The sequence below is a fragment of the Felis catus genome, chromosome C1 (genome assembly GCF_018350175.1).
Source record: "Felis catus isolate Fca126 chromosome C1, F.catus_Fca126_mat1.0, whole genome shotgun sequence".
NCBI classification, from domain to species: domain Eukaryota; kingdom Metazoa; phylum Chordata; class Mammalia; order Carnivora; family Felidae; genus Felis; species Felis catus.
This window is the reverse complement of record NC_058375.1, coordinates 117,043,067-117,069,528: the sequence shown is the minus strand read 5'-3', so window position 1 is coordinate 117,069,528 and position 26,462 is coordinate 117,043,067. Positions and strand designations below refer to the sequence as shown.

The 26,462-nt window shown below is 48.5% G+C and overlaps 1 protein-coding gene across 2 annotated transcripts in view; it reads right to left on the bottom strand.

Annotated features, from left to right (window-relative positions):
- The window catches only part of TFCP2L1 (transcription factor CP2 like 1), a 58,665-nt gene extending 36,737 nt beyond the window's left edge, over positions 1-21,928 (bottom strand). The window contains exons 1-3 of one of the 2 annotated variants that reach the window (XM_023259241.2): positions 21,754-21,928; positions 21,117-21,146; positions 18,155-18,306 (exon numbers count right to left, since the gene is read on the bottom strand). In XM_023259241.2, the coding sequence (XP_023115009.1) occupies positions 18,155-18,306; positions 21,117-21,146; positions 21,754-21,815 (244 nt within the window). In that variant the 5' untranslated portion in view covers positions 21,816-21,928. The remainder of the gene's footprint in view (positions 1-18,154; positions 18,307-21,116; positions 21,147-21,753) is intronic. The other variant, XM_023259243.2, reaches the window with a different exon arrangement.
- Between the last annotated feature and the right edge of the window lie 4,534 nt (positions 21,929-26,462).

Here is a 26,462-nt window from a genome sequence, read left to right as displayed (position 1 = left end):
GCCTCCTGCCCAGATCACAGTGTTCCCAAGAACAGGAGGCAATTGCCCGGGCCGGCCAAGATTTAAAGGTTGTTTACTTTCCAACAGTTACTGCTGTGGGTAATTAATACCATATAAAACATAATGGAGGCCGTCATTACCTCCGAGAAGGGAGGGCTGACCGCCAGGCGTCGGGTAGCAAGAGCAGGTGGAGGAAGCATTAACACCGCACACACCGTGTCCCGCACAGGACTTTGTCTTGTCACCTGCACGTGGGCACTACCATGTCAATGTGTCGACACAAGGCAGGCTTCTGCGAAAAGGCTTTGCCATCAACACACCCAGGTCCTGATCGTGATGGCCTGTCACCTGTGTGACCTTGGACAGGGCACTTAACCTCCTCACAGCCACTCGTGTCAGGGACTAGGCATCATGACCGGCACACAATGGATCCCGAACACACACACAGGAAGTATGTGTGGGTACATACAAAGTAAAGGTGTCCGTGTCCTAGAAACTCTTTAGAGAAGGGGCTGTTTCCAGGGCCAGAGCAGGCAAAATGCAAGAGGCTCATCTTGTAGCACCAAAAGTGAGAGCAGGCTCACAAAAAGGAGAGAGGCGTGTCAAAGTGTCACGGAGGCCCATCGGAAGGAGCCCCCACTAGCCACAACTGGCACAAATTGGACAAGAACTCAGAAACAATAATGCTGAATTTTAACCCAGAGAGTAAAATAAACATCCACAGGTCCGAACTCATGCAATAGATCAGTGAGTGCACAAATTAATGGTCGAGAAGAAAAAGCTCCTTCTGACAGTAGCATTCCAATTACTAAATGTAGAAAGAGAAATAAATAGAAAATCACCACTGGGGCGCCCGGGTGGCGCAGTCGGTTAAGCGTCCGACTTCAGCCAGGTCACGATCTCGCGGTCCGGGATTTCGAGCCCCGCGTCAGGCTCTAGGCTGATGGCTCAGAGCCTGGAGCCTGTTTCCGATTCTGTGTCTCCCTCTCTCTCTGCCCCTCCCCCGTTCATGCTCTGTCTCTCTCTGTCCCAAAAATAAATAAACGTTGAAAAAAAAATTTTTTTTTTTTAAAAAAAAGAAAATCACCACTAAGCAAATGCTGCAGTAGAAATTGGTGCAAAAACGATCAACCAAAGGATCAACTAAGAGTGGGCGTAAGTTTGAGGACAATCAAGGTATCAGCATAGTCTCCAACCATCTCCTCCACCCCAAGATATCTATTAATTACAAAGGGGAAAATACCAACTTCACAGCAGAGGGACCTGGCCGACGTACTAATTTATCAAGGCCAGCACTACCAGCAATGAGACAAATCAGCATCATGAACCCCTAACAGGATACACTAGCCTGGGCACAATGTCACTTCTGTGGCATTCTTGCCAAAAAACAAAACCTCAATCTCATTATTTAAAAACATCAAACAAGGGGTGCCTGGGGGGCTTAGTCAGTTAAGCATCTGACTTCGACTCAGGTCATGATCTCACAGTTCGTGGGTTCAAGGCCCACTTCGGGCTCTGTGCTGACAGCTCAGAGCCTGGAACCTGCTTCAGATTCTGTGCCCCCCCGCACCCCCACCCCCCGCCTCTCTGCCTTCACTCTCCCCCACTCACACTCTGTCTCTCTCTCAAAAATAAACATTAAAAAAATTAAAAAATAAAAACATCAAACAAACCAAAACTGAGCGCATTCTACCAAATAACTAACCAGTAAGCACTCTTTAAGTCTGAAGGTCATAGAAGACAAGAGAAGACTGAAGGACTATCACCAGTTGCAGGGGACTAAGAAAACCAGACAAAAAAATGCCACGTGGGATCCTGGATTGGATCCTGGAGCAGAAAAGGTCAGCAACAGAGGCAGTGGTAAAATGCAAGATGAGTAGAGATGTAGAGCATCACACCAAAGGAAGTACCTGGTTTCAATCACTGTACCATGGTTATTTTTTTTTTTTCACTGAAAACTATAGAAAGCTTATGAGGTTCTTTATTTTTTTTAATTTATTTATAATTTCTACACCCACTGTGGGGCTCAAACTCACGACCCCGAGAGCAAAAGTCGCATGCTTCACTGACTGAGCCAGCCAGGTGCCCCACTGTACCATGTTTATATGTGATGTTAACATTATGGGAAGCTGTATAGAATATCGGTACTATTTTTGACACTTTGTATCTCTTAATCCCCTCGGACACTTTTCCTTAAGTCTAAAATTATTCTCTTCTCCCTCCCAAAATGCTCTGGATTCCCAAGTTCCACCTACAACTGTGGACAGCAGACCTCGAGGGGACCCAGGAATGGTCATAATCCTAAGCTAGGAATTAGCTTATCTTCTTCCTATTTTGTCTCCTGCGTGTTTATTGCTGGTTCATAGGAAATTCACTGATTTTTGTATGTTGAACTGGCATCCAGCCACAGTGCTAAACTGAATCTTTACTCTATTAAAATGAACAATAAGTAACTACAGATTGTCAACCCATTTCAATTTAACTGGCGAATTTAATGGTAAGCTAAAGTAAGTGGTAACTGCTTATGGTTCAACTTAACAGGATGGTTCTTGCAGAGCAACAAGCAAAATGGCAACAGAAAAATGAGCAAGGGATACAAACTGCCAGTCTTTTGTAAAAGAAACGTAAGCATATAAAAAGATGTTCCATTACACTCATAACAGTTATGAGAAACTAGGTGGATGCCAATTAAAATAAGGAGCTTATTTTCTATATGCATTTTAGAAAGGTTTAAAAGGCTGACAACATAGAGTCCAGATATGGGTGTGGAGAGATAGGTCCCCTCCTGCTCAGGCAGGGGTACGAATGGTAAACTACTAGGACAAAGAACAGTAAAGAGTAGAAAACCAAATCTCAAAGATCAGGTCAGAGCTATGACTCACTCGATCCCCTCCCCTCCGAGACCTGCCCTGCACCATATCCTGGGCTGACGTGTCCACATGCCCTTTACTGGCCAAGATTTTGGAGGTAGGAGCCAGAGTTCCTGGTCACTCCTATCCCAACCCCCAACATTCTGGCCCTGGGGCAGCCCCACTTTGTCTCTCAGCCTCTGGCAAGCTGAAGGACTTTGTAGTCCCCGTCTGTGCTTTCCCCTCACCGTCAGGCCTTCCAGAAGAGCAAGCACCTAGGGACCATGTCGAGGAACTGCTTGAGGGTGGAGAAAGGGAGAGGGTGGGAGCAGCCATGCTTACAGAGGGCCCGGTTCTTGGCCACATCCCGGCAGGTGAGCATGCGACCTGGCCTGGCCAATGGTTCCCACCCTGGGAATGCCAAACCACAGGCAGGGAATGAGAACACCAGCCCCTCTGGGTGGCTGGGCTGAGTGCCTATGTTCTCAGGAGCTTTTGGTGGCCTTACTGTCTGCCCTCTGGCCACAGAAGCCGGGAAGCTGGTAGGCAGAAAGAGTATAAAGCAGATCCCCAGAGAGGAACAGGCAAGAAAGGCGGAGAATTCTCATGGCGTTCGAGCCTCTGGCTTCAGTTTGCTTCTGCGGCCAGGCTGTGGCCACGCCTTGAGGTCCCCTGCTCCATGTGATGCCAGCAGACAGCCCCCGTGGCCACCAGAAGAGGCCTCCGCCATCCCATCCTTACACCATCACAGAGATGGACAATAACCAGTGCTGGAGGTGAAGAAACTAGAATCCTCCTGTATGCTGCTAGCACATGGGGCAGCTGCTTTGGAAAACAGTCTAGCAGTTCCACAAATATTTAAATGGAGTCCCCATATGACCCAGATATTCTGCCCCTAGATACATTCATAAGAGAAATGAAAATACAGGTCCACGCGAACACTTGTACATGAATATTCATAGCAGCATATTCATAATATGCCAAGAAGTGGAAACAACCCAAACGTCTATTAACGAAAGAATGGACAAATAAAATAAGGCCCACCCACACACCAGTGTTACATGGCAATGAAAAAGAATGAAGTTCCGATCCATGCTACAACATAGATGGCCCGTGAAAACATACCAGGGGCGCCTGGTATGAACATGCGAGCCCTGATCTTGGGGTTGTGAATTGAAGCCCCACATTGGGTGGAGAGAGGACTCAAGAATAAAATCTTTACAAAACAAAACAAAACAAAACATTATGCTAAGAGAAGGAAGTCAGTCACAGAAGACCACCATTTGTATAATGCTTTATACAGAAAGTATCCAGAACAGGCAAATGTTTAGATAGAAAATACATAGTGGCTGCCTATGGCTGGAGGTGGGGAGGACGGAGAAAATGGAGACGGTCTGCTTGCTAACAGGTGCAGAGTTTAAGAGGGACAAAAGCATTCTAAGATTAATAGTGGTGGTGGTATGATCCATTTAGTTGAATATATTAAAAAACATGGATTGTGCACTTTAAATAGGTGGATTATATGGTATGTGAACTGAATCCCAATAAAACCGTTTAAAAACAGAGAGAGGCCAGGGGCACCTGGGTGGCTTAGCTGGTTGAGCGTCTTGACTTTGGCTCAGGGCATAACCTCAAGGCTCGTGATTTTGGGCCCTGCGTCAGGCTCTGTGCTGACAGCTCAGAACCCACTTTGGATCCTCTGTCCCTGTCTCCTTCTCTCTCTCTTTCTCTCTCTCTCTGTGCCCCTCCCGCGCGCGCGCGCGCGCGCGCGCACACACACACACACACACACACACACACACCCACACGCACACTGTCTCAAAAATAAACATCTAAAAAAACAAAATATAAATATAAATCAATCAATCAATACAGAGACCAGATTAAGCTGGTCCTACCCTGACCTCCCTTCCTGCTCTCCTCCCTTCCAAACAGCTGTGGAAAACAGCCAAACTTAACAGAAGGGAATTAACGTTTATTGAGACCCGGCAATACACCTAGCATTTAAGTATGACGTACCATACAAATTATAAACTTTTGTCCACCTGTGCAGTGACCAGAGTTTATTCATTCTGGGTACCCTGTCCCCTCAGCCTGATCGTCTGTCCCGGTTGCCTACTGCTTGTTTGGTTTAGGGGTAAGCCACTCAGGGCCCTGGCCGGCAGCAGTACCCTTTGGTGCCAGGGAGAGCCTGCTGATGACCACATAAATGTCACTGCTGCTGACCATGTGACAGCTGCACAGTGCTCTGATGAGGCTGTCTGAATTATGGGCACTAGGATCAAGTCTGTTTGAGGTTTCCCCCGGGAATTTGGGTATATGCTGGTTTGATTGCTTTTACAGTAAAAAGCCAAGGTATTTTGCAGGAAAACAAAAGACTTTCTGCCCAAGTTAAAGAATACGTCAAGGCAGTGAGCGGACTGGATGCATTACAGAAGCCCCCAGAGCCTCCCTGCAACGGGGTGCCAGTCCTCTGGCATTGCAAACTCTGTGCTCGGCAGCACACAACAAAGATACGAACGAGTCCACCTTTTCACCGGGGGTACGGGAGACCTCCTCGAGAGAGAACAGAAAAGCGAGTCCCCTAAAATTTCATTCTATGGAGTAACGATGGCTCGTCTACAAGGACAGACATGGTCGCTGGCAGAGGCATCAAAACCCTTCTGGTCCCAAGTGACTGAGGCCAAAGACACCTTAAAAATATCCCAGAAGAATGCTGAATACTGACAGAAATAGTGATTGGTTTTGAAGAAAATGGTCAGCTTCAGGAGAGCCTAAAAAGCTTCTTGCCCACAAAGATGCTCAAGAGGGCAGGTAAAAGAATAAAGTGACTGACTGCACCCACAAACGTATGGCCAACTAATCTTTGACAAAGCAGGGAAGGATATCCAATGGAATAAAAACAGTCTCTTCAGCAAGTGGTGCTGGGAAAACTGGACAGAGACATGCAGAAGAATGAACCCGGACCACTTTCTTACACCATACACAAAAATAAACTCAAAACGGATGAAAGACCGGGGCGCCTGGGTGGCTCAGTGGTTAAGCGCCAGACTTCGGCTCAGGTCATGATCTCACAGTTTGTGGGTTCGAGCCCCACGTCAGGCTCTGTGCTGACAGCTCAGAGCCTGAAGCCTGCTTCAGATTCTGTGTCTCCCTCTCTCTCTGCCCCTCCCTTGCTTGTTCTCTATCTCTCTCTCTCAAAAAATAAACATTAAAAAAAATTTAAAAAAAAAGGGGGGGGGGGGGGAATGAAAGACCTAAATGTAAGACAGGAAGCCATCAAAATCCCTAGGAGAAAGCAGGCAAAACTTCTTTGATGTTGGCCGCAGCAACTTCTTACTCAACACATCTCTGGAGGCAAGAGAAACAAAAGCAAAAATGAACTATTGGGACCTTATCAAAAATAAAAAAGCTTCTGCACAGAGAAGGAAACAATCAGCAAAACTAAAAGGCAACCGACAGAATGGGAGAAGATATTTGCAAACGACATATCAGGTAAAGGGTTAGTATCCAAAATCTACAAAGAGCTTATCAAACTCAACACCCAAAAAACAAATAATCCAGTGAAGAAATGGGCAAAAGACATAAATAGACGCTTCTCCAAAGAAGACATCCAGATGGCCAACTGACACGTGAAAAAATGCTCAACATCACTCATCATCAGGGAAATACACATCAAAACCACAATGAGATACCACTTCACACCTGTCAGAATGGCTAACAGTAACAACTCAGGCAATAACAGACGGCGAGGATGCGGAGAAAGAGGACCTCTTTCGCATTGCTGGTGGGAATGCAAACTGGTGCAGCCACTCTGGAAAACGGTATGGAGGTTCCTCAAAAAATTAAAATAGAACTACCCAACGACCCAGCAATTGCACTAGTTGGTAATTTATCCAAGGGATACAGGTGTGCTGTTTCGAAGGGACACATGTACCCCCATGTTTCTAGCAGCACTTTCAACAATAGCCAAAGTATGGGAAAAGCCCAAATTCCATCGATGGATCAATAGATAAAGAAGATGTGGTGTATATATACAACAGAGTATTACTTGGCAATCAAAAAGAATGACATCTTGCCATTTGCAACGACGTGGATGGAACTAGAGGGTATTATGCTAAGCAAAATTAAAGAAAGATAGATATCATATGACTTCGCTCACATGAGGGCTTTAAGATATAAAACAGATGAACATAAGGGGAGGGAAGCAAAAATAATATAAAAACAGGGAGGGGACAAAACATAAGAGACTCTTAAATATATATGGAGAACAGAGGGTTCCTGGAGGGCGTGTGGAGGGGGCATGGGCTAAATGGGTAAGGGGCACTAAGGAATCTACTCCTGAAACCATGGTTGCACTAGATGCCAACTAACTTGGATATAAATTTTAAAAAAAGAATAAAGTGACTGCAGAACAACACACAAAGGGAACAGGACAGTGATGACAAAGGAAACCAGCCAAAATCTCTGAGATGACACACTCCCGGCTCTGCCTAGAGATGACCCGAATGACAGCACCTTGACATCACACAAAGAGTCACAGGACAGATACCAAGACGATGAGAGGTCATTTTGAAGAAACGCAGCGATGCTCTTCGCGTTTCCCTAAAAAGCCTAGAGAGAGAAACAGAGGATTTCATAAGTGACGTAACAAAAATTAAGCGCACAAAGCACCTGAGGTTCAAATCAAAGGTCTGCGACCAGAGCGGGCAGCTCTCCAGTGCGGAAATGCACAGGTAGCAAGGGAGACTCAAAGAGCCGATGCTCAAAGTCTACACTGCCCGAGTGCATGTAGATCAGGACATGCAACCCTGCAGAAAACCATGGGAGAGGAAACTTACTGCTGAGAAACAGGGAGGCTTCCCCAGGTGCGTGGAAACATCAGGCTTGCACATCCAGACTGTGGCTCCTACCGGGAGATGGTCAAAGGCCCGGAGAGAGCAAAGGGAGACCAGCTCCCGTGAGATTAGGGCTCAAGAAAGTTTGCGATGGTTGTGCAGACTGAGAGGAAGCTCAGACAACTAAGAAAAAACTGGCTGACTCTAAGTCTGAAATGTAGCTTTTCTCACATAGCTCCTTTGTGCCCACTATTCCACTTGCAGCCCAGGGCAGCGCCCAAGGTCACGTATTAAATTTACCATGTTTCTGGGGCCCCTGAGTGGCTCAATCATTTAAGTGGCAGACTCTTGATTTCAGCTCAGGTCCTAATCTCAAGGGTAGGGAGACTAAGCCCTGGATCTGCCCAGGGCGCAGAGCCTGCCTGGGATTCTCCCTCCCTCTCCCTTTCTCTCTCTCTCTTTGTCTCTCTGTCTCTCTCTCTCTGTCTCTCTCTCTCTCTCTGCCCCTCCCCCCCAAAACATAAATAAACATTTTAAAACTCAATTAATTAGTTAACCATGTTTCCGGCTGCTTTGGTATCTGGGGCCTTGCTGACGCAAACCCTCCTAGGGCTAGACAGTTCTCAGATTATAAATAACTAGCCTTTGTGTGTGGCTTTCATATGCAAACCGAGCAAGCCACAGACCACACCCCAACCACCTCCTCCCAGAGCTTTCCCTCCAGGCCACTATTCTCCTGCCTAGGCCACTCCAGGGCTGGGTACCAGTGTTGGGAGAGCCCCTACGCCCCAGAGCTACTCCTACACATATTTATTCTGCCTCGCCCATTCCTTCTCCTAGAAACCACTGTAAAGGCTCCCATCCAGATTTTTCCCCTTAATCTCTCTGCCTCCTGAGGGACTCTGGCACCCCCCTGGATGGTGGGGTGTGCCCCCTTCTCTTGAGGAGTAGGAGCTATCTTTCAATGGCAATTGTCTCCTTATCTGTTGGCCTCCCAACGCTTGAAAAACAAGAACACCTACATTTTAAATAGATCAGGACATCCCCTTAGTCATCAGGCCCCCATCGGAGGCAGGAGGGGTTAGCTGTGAGGGAGGGACACAGGGGGATGGGCAGATTGGATTCAGATTCACAGAAGCCAATCACTAAACATCTACAAGCACAGCAGGTCACCTGAGGTGTCTTCTCTCTTTAAATTAGCTCTAGAGGCCCTGGATGGCTCAGTTAAGCAGCTGACTCTTGGTTTCTGCTCAAGCCATGATCCCACAGTTGGGTTTGTGAGCCCTACATCAGGTGGCACGGGGGCAGTGCAGATGGGTTGGGATTTTCTCTCCCCCTCTCTTTGCCCCTCACTCATTTTCTCTCTCTCAAAATACATAAACTTTAAAAATTAATTAATTAACTCTGGTGGAGGCCTGTTTCATTTACCAGGTTACTGAACTCGTGTAGAATTGTTCTCATTTCTAATATAGTGTTTCCAGAATATAGACGGTATTAAGAGAATTCTTATGACTGTATCATTCCTAGTTCATCGGACGCTCTGGAAGTAGACTGTACAGTGTTATATTTTAACTTAATTGGTCCACTAAAGTTTGACATGACCAGGAGACCTCTGAAACATTAAAAATCATTTCTATACGCTTTGAGCTGAGATGAACAATCTGTCCAACTAACCTTGTATTCATGTCAATAAACGCCGATGATTTTAAAAACAATGACGAAACAAAGAACCAATCGACAACAACCATACCCATTCATTGATTAATCATGGAGAACTGACTATTGGGAAAGCATTATGTTCCCTAAGTTTTTTTTTTTCTTTTTAACCTATGTTACGCGGTTTATAACATTCTTCGCGGTTTCTAAATTTTATGTACCCAAAGTAAAGTACCCATGCATGGCAAGAACAAAAAACAGCAACAAATATCTCATTTAATTCTCCAAACAACACCCGAAGGGGGTGTTCTGTTTTTCGTAGAAAGCACAGGCTGAAAACAGGTTCAGTAAGCTGGGAAAGAATAGCGAGCCAGAACCAGAACCTGGGCACATCCCAGCTTTTCATCTGCCGCCCAGGTACTAAGAAAGGATAACGAATAGAGTCATCCAAACTGATGTTACCAAGAAGGGGAAAGACTTTATTAACCTTGACACCACATGCTGGCTGTCTTTCATGGATGAATGCACGGATCTGCCTAATGCTTTCTAGGGTTGCACAGAGCTCTACTATGTGAAGGCTCCATATTTATAAGTTACGGAGGGACAACGTGATGTCTACCTGGGAAGTAATGGAGGTGGATTCCTGCTTCATTCCTTACACACCTGCACAAATGCCACAGTGTCAAAGACTTGGGAAAAACATTTTTTAAAAACAGGTGAATAAATCAAAATCTTGAGGTAGAGAAGATATTTCCTAAATGGGATATGAAGAATGGGACAAAACGAATCAAGGCAAAATCCAACAACCTGGTCCCACAAAAAAAAAATTTTAATGTTGATTTGTTTTTGAGCGAGAGCACATGAGCTGGGGAGGGGCAGAGGGAGAGGGAGACAGACAGGCTCCGTGTTAGTGCAGAGCCCAATGTGATGCAGGGCTTGAACCCCAGAACTGCGAGATCATGACCTGAGCCCAGATGCTCAACCAAATGAGCCACCCAGGCACCCCCTGATCCCATGAAAACTTGTAAAAACCTATATTGCATAAAAGAAAGAACAAGCAAACAAATGAAGAATGAATCAACAAAAACGTGGAAAAATATTTCTAACGCGTTATCCCAAATATGCAAAGAGCCTATACAAATAAATAAGGATAAAAAGCCCACTTGACAAATAGGTATATAGCACATGAAAAGCAAACAGAACAGTAAAAACCAAATAACAAAAAACATATATACAGATTCAGGGGCACGTGACTGGCTCGGCCAGTGGAGCATATGACTTCTGATCTCGCGATTGCGAGTTTGAGCCCACATTGAGTATAGAGATCACTTAAAAACAACATTCAAAAATAAAATACATATTCAGTATCATTAAGGACACAAATATTACAGCACAAATACCTTACGCTTTCCCCATTACTTTAAGTGGGTTTTTCGGTGGGTTTGGGGGTGAGGGAGAGAGTATGTGTGTGTACATGCACTTACAAGCAGGGGAGATGGACAGAAGGAGAGAGACAGAGAATCTTAAGCAGGCTTCATGCTAAGCATGGAACCCAAAGCAGGGCTCGATCCCACGACCCTGGGATCGTGACCTGAGCCAAAATCAAGAGCCGGATGCTCAACTGACTGAGCCACCCAGGTGCCCCTATTTTAAGGTTTTTGAGGTGAAAACATTTTGGCAAAGGTATAGAAGAATGGAAGTTCTTCATTCACTCAAAGAAGTCATGTATTCCAGGCACTGAACTAGGAGCAGCAGTGAACCAGGGCTCTGCCTTCGAGGACTTTATATTCCAGGTGTGGTAGAATCAAGGGACAGATGATACGGCAGGGAGAAGTAAACAATTATTCAGTACTTATTGTTCATACAAGTACAAATAAGTGCACCTTCACTGCAGGGCAGTATGGCAATATCTGTTGAAATTTTGTGCGGGCAATTCCATTTCTGGATATTTATCCTGCAGATAGTCTCACCCCTGCTTAAGCACAAAGATATGTGAACATGAAGGCTCACTGACGTGCTGGGTAGAAGTATTTAAAAAAACAGAAGTAGGGGCGCCTGGGCGGCTCAGTCGGTGAAGCGTCCAACTCTTGTTTTCGGCTCAGATCATGATCTCACGGTTTGTGAGTTCAAGCCCCGCATCAGGCTCCTTGCTGACAGTTCAGAGCCTGGAGCCTGCTTCAGATTCTGGGTCTCCCTCTCTCTCTCTCAAAAATAAACATTAATAAAAAAATGTTTTTAATAAAAAAACTGGGGACAGGGGACACATAACTCTGCTTACCACTTGCCAGATTCTTGTTGCTCACTTAATTCTCAAGAGCAACACAAAAATGAAACCGTCTCCATCCCACAGGTGAGGAAACTGAGGCTTCTAGAGATTAAGTGACTTCCCCTAGAGCAGAAGCTGGTCAAAAGACGGTGGCCATTCATTCTTGGTCTCGGAGCTGGAAGACAAGACTTCCCCGCCCAGAGTTCTTATCTCCCTGGCCATTCCCTCAGGTCACTGTGGGTGGGTGGAGAGCCTGAAGGGGGGGGGGGGGGGGGAGGGGAGGGGAAGAGCAACTGATTATGCTTTCTGCTCAAGGAGGCATTTTCTACCCCCTTCCATTCCTCCACAAGTTGTCTCCCCTCCAAGTTTCACACACTCATCCTGAGAACTGCATAAGGAGTACCAGGTGGCAGGTATCGCTCCCGGAAGTGCCCAGCAGAGAATCCTGCCTTGTAGGAAGTTCCAGGCCAGGAAAAAAAAAAAAAAAAAAAAAAAAAAACACCTCTCTCCTTCCAGAACTCCATTCATTATCACACCCCTGGCTCAACCACTCCCCAGACTTGCCTAACTGCCTAACACAGGAGAGGGAAGCAGATTTAGCCTCTCTCAGCCTACCTGTAATATGGGGATCATACATTTTGGGAGAATTATTCAAAAGAGAACATCAGAAAGAGTTTGTAAATTCTACAGGGCTGAACAAAGTATCACACTAAAGGCAGAGGTCCTCCACAAAGCTTTACGTGGTTGAGGATCCAAGCAAAGCAATCCTCGACACAACAGCTGACATCATCTAGGGAGGGGTCCAATACCTTCTGGAATCACAAAATTAAAGACGGTATTTTAACAGCCTGTGTAGGAAATGTCTCCTCCAGGTTATGTCTATCATCTGGTTGTACAATGAATGTAGAAAAGAAAAGTTCAGCAGGCCTTCCTGCCTTTAATCTGTCCCAAAGCTCCCACCTTGCAATTCTTAGCTCTAGAACCAACCTGTGCTCATCTTTGAATTACAAAAAGGATAAAGGGCGCTGGGGTGGCTCAGTCATTAAGCATCTGACCTCTACTCAGGTCATGATCTCATGGTTTGTGAGTCTGAGTCCCACATCGGGGGAGCTCAAGCCCTGCTTCAGGTGAGCCCCGCTTCTCTATCTACCTTTGTAGGAGTCTCTCTTTCTCTCTCTGTCCCTCACTCGCACCTTCTCTCTCTCAAAAAGAGAATTAGGGTAAACAGGTTTCTATTTATTAATAATGGCCAATGTTGAGTGCTTACTATGTGCCAGACACCCCTTTCAAGGCTCTACAGGTATTAACCCATTTTGTCCACATAGTAGCATTTTCTTTGTAGGGACTTTATTTCCTTCATTTTATAAATGGGGAATTGAAGGCACTGAGAGGTTAAGTAACTTGCCCAGGTGGCTGCCCAAAGGCTCAGCCTTCACAAGGCAGCTGGAGAACTCGGCCATCTGGTCTACCCCTCCAGCCGTATCATTCAAACTCTTTGTGTTCCCCCAACCTTAGTTAACCTAAACCACTTAGGGTTCTTCAAGATAGACAGTGTGCTTAACTGCACCCCCACCCCACCCCTGCACGCACACACACACTTCGTTCTTGCCTTTGCTTGTGGCTTTTCTTTCTTTGCACTAAACCACCTCTCATTCCGAAGGACAGGAAGTTCATTCATGACTCCCGTAAGAATCTATTACTATATTTAAGATTCAAGAGTTCTTTTTAAGGAAACACCAAAAGTCTTCTCCAAAACAAGCCAGTCTTGCAAAGCTGTTCCTTATCTCCAAGCCAGAAATCCCTACACAAATTGCCTGGGGCTCTCTTTCCTCGGTTCTCCCAGACTCCTCCCCCTACCCCAGCCTTCTGGCTCCAGCCTTCAGGAAAGATCTGGCCACTGACAAAAAGGTTGATCTGGGACTTTGCAGACCTCCATGCAACAGCTGTCCACCCACTTCTTAGGACTCCATGTCAGAGGAAGAAGACATACATTGTTTACAAATCATTTCTACCATATATAAAATCAGCCATAGGCTTGGTGAGAAGACACCCATATGGAACACACTGCCCTGACACTACGGCGAGAAATGAGCATCTGATGGTTTAAATGTCTTCCAGACAGAGCATCCCTTCATGTTTTCAGAGCTTTAAAAATACCATTTTAAGGAAGACGATATGGCGTGGCCTCAGAAATAGTACAACAGACATCACAGAGCCAACGCGATAAACATTAAATCCTGTTAATAGCAGGGCGCCTGGCTGGCTCAGTCAGAAGAGCAGGTGACTCTTGATCTCAGGACTGTGAGTTTGAGCCCCATGTTGGGTGTAGAGATTACTGAAAAAAATAAAAAATTTTTTAAAAATTAAAAAAAAAAATAGCATTAATATCTAACTTTTCAATTAACCCAAAAGGTTTTAAATGACGTATCAAAACCATTGTTTTTAACTGAATCAGTGACAATGTGTCCTATGACATAGAAGTATAGACTACTTTAAATAAAAGACACTGAAAAAGATATTCAGTTCAGCATTATTAGTGACAGCAACAAAGAGAGAAGAGGGGCGCCTGGGTGGCTCAGTTGGTTAAGCGTCCGATGTCAGCTCTGGTCACGACCTCCCAGTTTGTGAGGTCGAGACCCACATTGGGCTGTGCACTGACAACTCGGAGCCCGGAGCCTGTTTCGGATTGTGTCTCCCTCTCTCTCTCTCTCTCTGCTTCTCCCTGGCTCTCACTGTCTCTCTCTCAAAAATAAACAGACATTTAAATTTTTTTTTTTTAAAGAGAGGAGAGAAAAATAGAATGGAAAGTAAATCATGCCTACTGTTTAATTTTCTAAATATCAATAGAACACCTACTTCGGTATCACAGGCACCAAGCTTAATGGCAGGGATACAGCACTTAAAAAGATAAAACATGGCTCTGTCCTCAGACTTTCCACTCTATTATGGGAAACATGGTAAAAAAAAAAAACACTACATTGTATATTTTCTTCAAGCAGTGATGCCACTATGCTATCCTAAATAACAAGAAAAAATAGTGAAATAATATGCAAACATTTTAAATGAGATTAAAGAAGCTTTAATGACAAAAAAATGTTATTACAAGAAGAGTGTTTAATAAAATCAAGAAACAATTTCATAAAGTGTATCATCTCATCGCTGTGAAAAAAAAGAAAAAAGGTATACCAAGCAGATTCAGTGGTTGTAAAATCCATCTGTAAGAATATGATCAAGAGGAACTAAGAAAAATGATTAAAGGGACTTCTACACTCAAATAGGGAAACAATTTCCAAGCCATGATAAACAGGTCAGTGTGAAATGGGGCAAGAATCAATGAATATCTGGGCTACAGGACAAATACCTATATAAGGGGCGAGGCGTTGTTTCTGGACCAATACCCTAGAATACATCTTTTTTCAATGTTTCCAAAGCAGCATTTTAAGCCAGTGAGAAAAGGATAAACTAGGCAATAACTAGTAGGTTAACTATCTAGAAAAATAAACAAAGTTAGACCTTTATATCACATCATAAATTCCAAATGTAATGTGACAGTATAAATCTCACTGGTAAGGCTGAAAAAATATATATATGTTAAGGAATAATAATCCAAAATATCATTAAATGCCTAATTACTAAGTTTCAAAAAATATTGCAAATGCACTTCAGTGTTACAGCTTGGAAACCATAAAATGAAATTTAGGAAACTACTAAGTGATTTTGGGGTGGGTGGGCATTCTTAGCATAGAAGAAAAACTGTTTTAAGAGACTGAAAGATTTTACAATAGACATTCCAAATAAATTTTTACACAGAAAAAAAAATTATGACACAGATCCCACAGCATAAATATAATTGTCACCCAATAAATAGAAACGGCTGGCAGCCAACAAGGGAAAGTGTTTGCAACATATAGCAACTAAAAGTTGATACTTTTCTAATATGATGTGCTCTTACAATCAGTGAGACATAAACCTCCCAGTAGAAAAATGGACAAACTACATGAACATTATTGATGGAGAAATGTAAAAGATCAAGAAACCTATTTTACAATAAATATTTGACCACACCGACTGACGGATACTAGCTTACGATAACCACAATGACAGAAATTCTGCTTTAAGTTCCATGGTTCACTATTCAGATGAAAAGCCACAACATCCAATATTGGGAAAAAGACAGTAAACTGTGCCCTGCTGGGACATTCTGCTGAGAAGGCTTCGATCCAGTAATCCTACTTCGAAGGTAATTTATTAATTTTTTTTTTTAATCAACATTTCACACAAAGATAGCAACTGAAAGCTGAGTGTCCATCCATGACACTGCTCGAAGCAACAGACCTAGAACATGTGATATCTTGCAACCATTACAAAAATTTAGGTTCTCAAGCATTTCGAATGAAATGAGAGAAGTTCAGGGGCACCTGGGTGGCTTGGTCGGTTAAGCGTCCGACTTTGGCTCAGGTCATGATCTCACAGTCTGTGGGTTCGAGCCCCACGTCGGGCTCTGTAGTGACAGTCCAGACTCTGCCCCCCCCCCACCTCACTCTGCCCCTTCCCTTGCTCACGTGCGCCCAGGCTTTCTCTCTCTCTCTCTCTTTCAAAAATAAACAAACATTAAAAAAAAAAAAATGAAAGGCAGACATACTTCTGGAGTAGGGTCACAGTTCTAAAAGATGCATTCACAAATACACATGGAAATCAGGTTAGCAGGGGTTCTCAGGTGTAATTAGGAGATTTCACATTTTTTCTCTTCCCATTTTCTTCCTATACTTGTCTAAATCATCCAAACTGTTTATCATGAGCACGTGTTATTTTAATAATCAGGAAAATGCAACTTAAAAAGTATCTAAAGTAAATACACCAAACTGACACAGGATAGTAAGACCACGAGGCAACTCTTTTCCCCTCTTAACTTTTCTGCACTGAACAAAGGAGAAACTCTTAAAAAAGGCCCGGTATGCGGACTGCCAAACATGGTCCAAAGTTGGCTGATTAAAGAGGGGAGGGGTGCAGGGAAGGCAGGGAAGGCAGGCAAAGGCCTTGCAGACGGGGCAGGGAGGCGGGTGCACACTCAGTGTCCAGGGCCAGACTCGTGGCCCCCAACCACTTACTCCTCAGCACCGCAGGACAAGACCAGCCTCGGGCCTCAAAGCTCAGCAAACAGGAGCCAATTTCTCCAGGCTACCTTGAGACAAAAGAGCAGAGGCCCAGACAAGAAAGCAAAGGTACACAAGTTTGTAGCATTTGACCTTCTCTGAAAGAGAAAGGAAAATGGCGGAAGCCCCTCCACAGACCAGCCCAGAGGCATTCTTCCCCATGGCCACCTCATACAGTCAGAGCCTGAGTCAGGCCCCCTACTGCAACGGAGTTTGGGCTTGGCAACCAGCTGAGGCCAGGGAGTCACCCAGGGGAACAGGCATGCCCTTCCACTGGGTCATGTCAACCATGGGAGGGGGCTTGCTTCCTTCCGGAGAAGACGCAGAGCCACCTGCTGGCACTCAGCTGGTCCCCCCGGCCAGAAGCTGGCCAGCCAGCAGAGGACAGCCGACGATCCGGCTGCATTTCCACCCCTGGCTGGCTCTCCAAATTCAGGACTCCCAAGTTTTCCAGAAAGGAGGCAGCCCACGTAAGACAAAAGTGCCGTGGCACCCTGCAGGACAGTGCAGGCCCACCGACACGGCTGTGCTCCCTGCCCCTCTGCTCTCCCCACGGAGAAACACAGGGTCAGCGAACCCACCTGATGCCGGGGTGTCTAGGAGGTGACCCAGGAAGGAAGTTCAATAAACACACACACAGGCTCACACAGAAACCGCAAAAACGCCATCTGTTGGGACGCTGATCCACGTGTCCTGATAAAGGCAATCAGCAGCCCAACAGCCGTTATCATCGCAGACACTTGGAACAACTTCATTCCTTTTGAATGTCCCCAAATTACACTTCTCAGTTTCCATGTGAAAACACGGAGCACAGAGAAGGCAGCTCAAAGTCACGGACCTGAGATTCAGACTGCAAAGCCCACGCCACTTCTCCCAGGACGCGTGCACGGCCCTGTCACCAGCACCACACAGGGCTTCCGTCTGGCATGTGCGGGGTCCAGCCCCCGTGGCGCATTAGGACGGGGCCAGTCTTCCCGCCACGGCCTGCTGCGGCTCCAGAAAGGACAGCAGGTCCGCTATACCTCACGTGCTCCATCGACGTCCAGGCAAGGACATCGGTCGTGGTCACAGTCAACAGTAATCACACCAGTGGCCACGGATCGCTGAGCACCTGCCCCACGGAGGGCGTGCACAAGAAACCACGCGTACCCCGCGGCTGGCTTGAATAACAGCACAGCTGCTGCGTCCACTCTGCAGATGAAGACACAGAGGCTCAGGGAGGTCCCACGGCTGGGAAATGCATGTGTCTGACGCGACAGCCTCCCTCCCGACTAACCCCACTGTGACAAGGTAAGGAAGCCGGAAGGGGGTCATTCAGGCCGACTCCCCATCCCTCCCGGAGGTCGCGCCGGCCCCCAGGCTCTGCCCCGGCCCCCGCGTTCCAGCCACTACCTTGGTTGAGATAGGTCAGGGTCTCTTCGTGCAGCTTCACGGCCGGGGACGTGGCAGCACACAGCACGTACTGCAGGGGCGGCAGGCGGGCCTCACTCTCGGGGGACAGCTGCGGCTCCTCTTGCTTGAAGATGGGCAGGGCGAGCACATCGCTGCAACACACGGAGGGGGCAGTCAGGCATGGGGCCCCCCCGGGAGCCCCAGGGCGAAGACACAGCCTCGATGGGCAAGCGGATCCTGACCAGGGGCACCCAGGGCAGCGCAGCGAAATGCAGGGCAGCGTGCTGGCTCAGCTTTCTGAACCCCGAGTCACCAACGCTCAGAGAAGCAGGTTTCCAACAGAATACACCTGTCCCCAGTGGCCCTGCAGGGATTTACAGAATCGAATCAAGGAGGCAAAAATGCAAACTTATCTACTATCTACAAATTACAGAAGTCTTCTCTGTGTCACAGGGACCAGCGGCAGTGGGGTAAACTGTAAATGCCACATGGTTTCCATCCACAGGAGACTGCTCCTTAGGAAGGCTGGCTTTTAGTTAACATAAGAATCTGAACAAAACCTGTAACTTTTTAAGTCAGCCATTCTATTCACTGGTGGCTTCTCGGGCCAATTCACCCCTGTCCTTAGGGTTCTGTAAACTATGCAAACACGTAGGAATTGCATTTCACTCACTCAGATGACACCCTACCACCACCACTCTTCAAAAAAAAAGGACAGTCGACTCATAATTTTAAGGGTCATACAGTATCTCCTAAATGCAAAACAAGCAGGAAAGACCTTGGCTTTAATTCAGTTTTCTTTATCCAACCGGAAAACATCAAGATGCTCAAAGATTCTTTTCCTCCACCTCTGAACAAATCCCCCTGACATATCCAAAAAAAAAAAAAAAAAAATCAGTCTCACATCAGCCTAGGACTTGTATCTAGATGTACTGTTGAAGTGTCCTCACAAGGGAAAAAGAAATTCTTGAGAACGCGAATGACCTGTGAGCAGGAGTGGCTTTAAGACCTCTAAATTACAAGCAGCTAGGAAACCAGTGCCAAAAAAGCGCTGGGGCCCTTATCTTGATCACCCTCCTCCCTCTGAGTGTCCCGGGTTATGAATCACATCCACTGACCCCGCTTCACTATATAAACCACAGAGTCACTGGTACAATCTGTTCCTCATTTGACACAATAAACCAGTAGTCTCTAAAACACAAACCCGGCACACACCCGAGCAATGCCAAACCATTCGCGGGAACTAAAGTCTGGCTCAGAGCACACCTGGAAACTCTCCTGAGCGGGGGGGGGGGGGGGGGGGGGGGCCTCCCGGGCCACCATGTGCAGCCCAAAGACAGGAGCGCAGTGCTGTCCTGGCCCTCCGAACACCACACTTTCCTTCTGCCAGACTGGCGCTCACTCCCAGCCCAAGTGGTTATCTAGGAACATGGGAGAAGTAGGCAGGCCTGCTCACCTGGGGATTGCATAAGGTCATGTTTGCCCAGACCATGTTAAGTTAATAATCTATGCGCCTGCTGCCTTTAAATTAAAAAAAAAGGAAGAAGAAAAGGCAGGGGTGGTAAGAACCATCACTCAACAGTAACTTGTTTCAAGCCTGGCATCCTTATTTGCCAAGGAATAAAAGTCACGAGAACATCAAACAGAAAAAGGAAGAAAAGAGTAAAGGCCACTACTGGTAAGGTCAGACGATTTGCACAAGTGGTGCAGCGTGAGGAGACCAAAAATAAAATATAAAAACCAAGGAAAAGGACAAGACGCTCACTCTGGAGTTGCGGGAACCAGTGGCAATAGTCACTAACCCTCACCTTGGCCTTCACCGAGGTCAGCCTCTATAAGGGTGAAAACCCTAGCTTCCAAAGAGCGAAGTAAAAATATAAAAAATAAAATAAATACCATGGACCAAATGTTTCTTTATCCGTGCCCCCAAAATGACCCCAGAAACCAATATGGCTTTGGGGCACCTTGCACCCCAACTCCCACCCCACCGCCTGACCCCCAATACAACACCAAAATCCTAAAAAGGTATCTAAGGAACTCCACAGACAAATTTCCATCTCAGTAGAAGAGCCTCCTACACAGTGGGGCATTATTCCCTAATGGGATGACATTTTAAGTATCCAGGAAGTTTTAAATACACTCATATTCCACTCAAGGTCACCTTCAAACTTGTTTTTAAGATACGGCAACATATTTAATGGCCACAAACTAAAATTCGGCCAAAACACCACAACTGTAACCACATGGCACAGTACCATAAAAAGGGACTCCACTGTGACAGTTCATATAGGTGAACGGATACAATTTTGCAGGGTCTAACAACCCCCAGCAGACTCCCCGACATCCCCCACCCCCTCCCCCAGCAGCTTCCCTCGGATGACATCACCAGGGTCTGCAGGGAAGCCATCATTCCTCAATTAACAGGCTACACTCTGCCACCTTCTACTACTCAGACCCAGGAATAAGGAACAGAAGACACATCAGTTAAACCCAATCATTTCCTTGCTTCCCGAAGGGCGATGGCTTCAGAGAGGACTACTGGACGCATACTTATCAGAAGCCAGGATTTCCAAATAACGTGGACTGCTACATCTGAGTGAGAACTTCTTGGGGCAAAAAAAGTGGGGGGGGGGGGGGGTTGGGGGGCACTCAGAATGGCTCTCACTTCAGGGCTACCAGTGCCAGCGACTCCCTCTCCCTGGGTCTCACGACTCACTTTCTCCGAGCCCATACCAAATGCCCTTTGGGTTAAATTAGGCACATTTCATAAACCGTGACTAGGATGGAAATAAAGACAGGCTAAAGCTGGTTCAGGCGAGTTCAGAAAATGAAATGACTGCCCATTAGTGCCCAGCCAGCTGCAGAACAGGGAAAAACAATCCTCCAGGAACCGAAGCTAACGGGGCTCGTACTTCCTCAAAGGGGATGGGAGAGAACTTTGAAAAAAACAAGCACGACTTACTTTTCCCTTTGAAGAGCACTAGTCAAGTCCCTGCAGAAGAAGAAAGATTTCCATCAAGGGTAATAAACGTGCGGGCCCCAGGCCGATAACGCAAGACCACCTGGAAGGAGGGGGCCACCTGTTCCTCGGAGCCCCCGCCCGCCGGCGCGCGAGGCAGAAACGCGCCCTCGCCGCTCACTCGCCCCGCGGCCCAAGGTGACTGGAGAGGGCGCGAGGCTCGGAGAAGGACCCGGGCAGAGAGGGGCAAAGAGCAGGGGACCAGACTTCCCCGCGACGGGCACCGGACTGACGGCAGGAAGTTTCCTCTCTCTTCCCGCGCGAGCGTGGAGAGGAGAGACGGGAGGAGGCTGCCGGACTGGGCGGCTGCGGCCAGCAGGTGTGCGCTCCGCGCCCGCCAGGGTCGTCGAGGGAGGACGGGCCCCGCCGGGGTCCGTCCGTCCCTAGGCGGGACCTTGGCGACGTCCCTCCCAGTCCCCAAAGGGCGGACAGCGGGAAGGCCGGGGCGCGGCGAGGGCGCTCGGGACCCGGGGCCCTGCGGCTCCCGCCCCGCCCCGGGACGTCCGACGGCGCCTCGCCCGCCGACCCCGGCCGCGCCCCGCGGGCTGCGCCCGTAAAGCCGGGGCGGCGCGGCCCTTACCGCAGGTAGCTGCCGGAGCTGTGCTGGTTGTAGTGCTCGGGCTGCGTGTGCCAGAACAGCATGGCTGCGGCTCCGCGCCCGCCGCGACCCAGGCGTGGCAGCAAACCGGCCGCGGGCCGCGCCGACGTCCGGCCGCCCGCTGGAAACCGCGCTCGGAACCCGGGGTGCCGGCCGGCCTGGCGCATTTATGGACGGCCCGGGGGCGGGGCCACGGTCGGACCCGCCCCCCCCCCCCCCCCCCGGCCGCGCGGCGGGGCGGTGGCTCCCGGAGGCCGCGCACCTGGGTGACCCGCTCCGGCGCGCCCTTCCCGGGAGCGAGCGCGCGGCGGCGCGGCGGCGGCCTGGAGCCGAGGGTGGGGCCCAGGTGACCCTCGCCGCCGCCCCGACGACCTCCCGGGCTTCCTCAGCGCGCCGCTCCTGACTCCGCGCCCAGGGCGGGTCCGCACAGCTGCACCGTGTTTGGTGGGGGAGGCTACTTGTATGTGACGGACCCCGACCGGACACTCTTCGCCCCCCTTACCTGGCTCTTGTTGTGTGTGTGTGTGTGTGTGTTTTCAGTAGCACTTGACACTCTGAAATCGTGGCACCTTTTATCTTCGTTGATTGATTGATTGTCTTTCCCACTAGCATATAAGCTGCAAGAGAGCAAGGCCCGGAGTCCAACTCCTCGAATATCCCCTCTGCCTGGAAAGTGCTTGGGACATAGTGAGTGCTCAATAAATATTTGTTGAATAAATATGAAAAAAAAAATGCATCGAGTGTGTAATCAGAGAAGGCTTCCTGGAAGAGGTGACATTGAACCTGGATCTTACAGACTTGGAAGAAGCCTCTCTGAACATCTGGAGGGAAAGTGGCCCAAGGCAAGGGCAGCAGTAATTGCCAAGGCAGATCCACTTTAGCATGTCTGGGGCCGAGTGACCAAGGGGATAAGGAAATGAGGTGAGAGAGTTGGACGGAGCAGATGACAGAGGGCCTGGCATGCCCTGGCCCGCCCGGAGCTGAGATTTCTAAGTACGGTTTAAGGAGGAGAGTTGAATACATGATTTGCTTTTTGGAAAGATCAGTCTGGAAGAAGTGTAGACAGTAGGTAATGGGGGAGTGGTCAGAAAGGAGGGAGTGGAGGTCATAGAGACACGATTCACACCCAAGTGATACCCAGACCCCCCCCCCCCACTACAAGTCACAGTGCCTGGCACAGAAGAGGTGGACGTTCTGAGTGTTGATGGAATGAAGCCCCATGAAGACCTGGAAGTGAAACTCCAGCTCCCCCAGGCATGGATGTCAGTACTCTGCTCTCACAGCAACTCTTCCTCCAGCCACAGGTCACAGCTGGCAAGGCACTTCCTCTTAGCTCTCAGGGACTACTACCTGCCCCCTCCCCCCCACCAAGATGTTCTTCTATCCCAAGAGGAAAACAAAAGCTTGTCATTCCAATCCCCCTCCAAAGAAGGACTTACTGTGTGAGCCACAGAGAGGGCCGTAAGCAGATAGCCCCCCAACCATCAGCCCCTTCTGGGATAGCCTCCACTGCAGACAGCCTCCTCCCCCAAGGTCACACCCAGGTAGGGGTGGTCTACATCCCAATGACTACTGAGACAGGAGAATGAAAGTCTGGCCATCTTCTGCTGATGGGCTAATTTAGCCCCAGGACACGCCTAGGGGCAGGCAAACCTGTCCTGGGTTCCTCCCAAGGGATCTCCCTCAGGCCACTCCTGCTTCCTTCCCATCCCTTACACAGGTATTAATCTCAAGGAAACTTCCTAATAAACATCCTGAACACTAAGCTCTGTCTCAGGGTCCGTGACAAGTGCAGCATCTAAATGGGAGGCTCTCTGGGGTGCTGTGCAAAGAGCACACCCTTTACTGGATCCTTTCAGTGGACAAATATGCCCAGAGCACCTGCCATGTGCCAGGCATGGCACGGGATGCAAGTTTGCATTCTACCTGGAGAGGCCTTTGGGAAAGCAACAATTCCAGTGCAGTGTGATCAAGGCAGTACAGGCTGCTCTGGGAATATGAGGGAGGGCTTTGAGTCCCCGGGGCAAGTGATGTCTCCTGATGGATGGGTAAATGGAAGTTAGGCCAATCCGTGAAGTGGGGGGTTGGAGGAGTGTCTCCAACTGAGCACACAGCATGGGCAAAAGCAAAATGCAGTGGAAATAATCCTGGCCCTGTTCCAGGCTGGCCCCTAGGAGGCCAGGCAGCTTCTGCCTCTGGTTTTCTGGAATCCTGGACCACCGTGTAGAGCGTCCAACCGCCCCATTGGAGATCAAAGCCCAGCCAGCCCCCCGCCATTCCAGCCACCAGCAGATGCTGCAAGAAGGAACATGAGCCCTGCCACCGAGCCTCGCCCAAAATGCAGATTCGAGAACCCGTGCTCTTTGGCTACCATCAATTCCTATCCTAAAGCCCTGCATTCCTTTCTTGGAACAAGACTGGCCAGTGTGCTAGGGCCCCGATGCGTGTCTGTTCCTGAGGAGTAGCAGCCCGGGGCCCCACAGAGTCCTCAAGGGGCAACACCTCTTGGCAGCTCCACCCGGGATTCCAGCTGCTCTGGGAGGAGGTCACCCTGAAGAGTCCGGGTCCTGATGCCTGCGAGGATGGTTTTGACAAATGCATAGGAGTTTCTGGGCGACCGAGGTTGGGGAAGGGAGGTATGCTAGCCAGAGGGAAAAGTCTGTATAATTATATGTATCCCAGTATTGTTTGTAACAGCAAAAACTGGAGACAAACTAAATGTCCATTAATGGGAGGCTAGCTACGCCATCTGTGGCCTGTTCACGTGATGAAGGACTCCGGAAGCCTGCAAATGAACTAGAACTCCGTAGATGAAGCCCAGAAACCTAAGGGCAGAGCAGAGAGAAGCCAAGTGTAAGTTGCACATTGTATAACATGCTTTCTCAGGTTTAGAAGCATGCAGAATAACACTAGATACTGCACAGGAGTCTTTACCTATGTGGCCAGGAAGTAATAAACAGCATTCTCAGAGGAGGACTTACCTCTGGGGAGGCGGGCTCACATAGGGGCCTTCAACTAACCGAAGGCCGTTACCATTATTTATGGAATCATTTCTCCCTTAGGCTGGATAGTGGGAACATGAATGGCCATTAGAACACTCTTTATGGGGGCGCCTGGGTGGCTCAGTCAGTTAAGCGTCTGACTCTTGATTTCGGCTCAGGTCACCATCTCACAGTTAGTGACATCGAGCCCAGCGTTGGGCTCTATGCTGGCAGCACAGAGCCTGCTTGGGATTCTCTTTCTCCCTCTCTCCCTGACCCTCCCACACCCTCTCTCTGTCACTGTCTCAAAATAAGTAAATAAGCATTAAAAAAAAAAAAAGAACACTATGTATTTTGGCGATCTGAAATATTTCATTTAGAAATAGATTTATTTCTAAGTATACGTAAAAGCCAGAAGCCTCAGCAGCCCGTGTGGCACAGGAGAGAAAAAAAAAGGATCACGTTTGCCCGGCTCCAGAATTCAAGTTTCACAGGCTTTGCCTGGAGAGGACAGAGCCCCTTCTAAAACAATTGGAAAAGGCAGGTACGGATGCCCCCAGGTATTTGCGGGTAGCAAGCAGCTCGCATCTGCCCAGACCCCATGACCTTTCCTTGCACAGGCCGTGCCCCATGCCCCGATGTCAGCCACTCAGGGCCCACCCACGCACACAGGAGGGACTGCTCGTTTTGGGGGTAGGTAGAAAGGAGGTGCCCACCCCAGCTGTCCACATACTGGGAGGGCAGGGCTAGTGGACCTCAGTGATGTCTGATACCAAAAAGCTGTTGATTTTCCTGACTTGGACTCCCTGAAGGGGAGAAGGACTGAGATCCTCCCTGTTATTTTGGGAATACCTACTCTGGGCTGGACACTTCCCACAGCAGCCCTGGGAAGAAGGGGCTGTGGGCCCTTTGGCAGATGGGGAAGGAGGGGCTTCAACAGAGTAAGGGAGCAGCCACAGTTTGCAAGACCATGAGACAGAAGGAAAAGGCCAAAGGGCCAAGAAGAGGTGCAGACCAGGTGTCTGCCTATCCACCCCTCACTAGAAAAACACGCGGTCTGCCCCTTGGCAATTTCTCTGGCAGGTTCGCCTAGGTAAGACGCCTCTGCAGAGCTCAGAGGCAGGGATTTCCTCCCGGGGGGAGAGCCTCTCCTGGGAGAGAAGGGGCACTGTTACGCCAATAGGCTTGGCGGACAGTGGGTTGCCCAAACACGGGGTGTGCAGCCCCGTCAGGCTGAGGCCCAGCCAGCCCTCACTGCTGTTCCCACGGCCCAGACAGAAAATAGAATCGGACTGGCAGGAGCGAGCCCTCGTAGCCCCGGTCTCTGGCCTGCCAGCCTCTCCTTACAGCACCTCAGGCCTGGATGCCCGCTGAGGCGCAGCGCCCCACGCAGGGGACCCGGAGGAAGCTCCCACCTGCTGAGCGCTGGCTCTGCATAGGTATTGATGTAATGCATTCAATCGCCACTGCACCCGTGCAAGTTACAGTGAGATTACCCCAGGAGGGGACACGGGCTCCAAATGCTGCAGTGACTTACCCAAGGCAAGGTGCCTGAGATTCAAGATTGAACCCAAGCCGTCTGACTCTGGACCTCGGTCCTGGGTCCTGTTTGGCACAGCCTCTTGACCCCCAGCCTAGACCAGGGTCTGGAATCTCCCAGGCAGGATATTCCTCCCATGTCCTACGCCTGACATGGGGACATCATAGAGA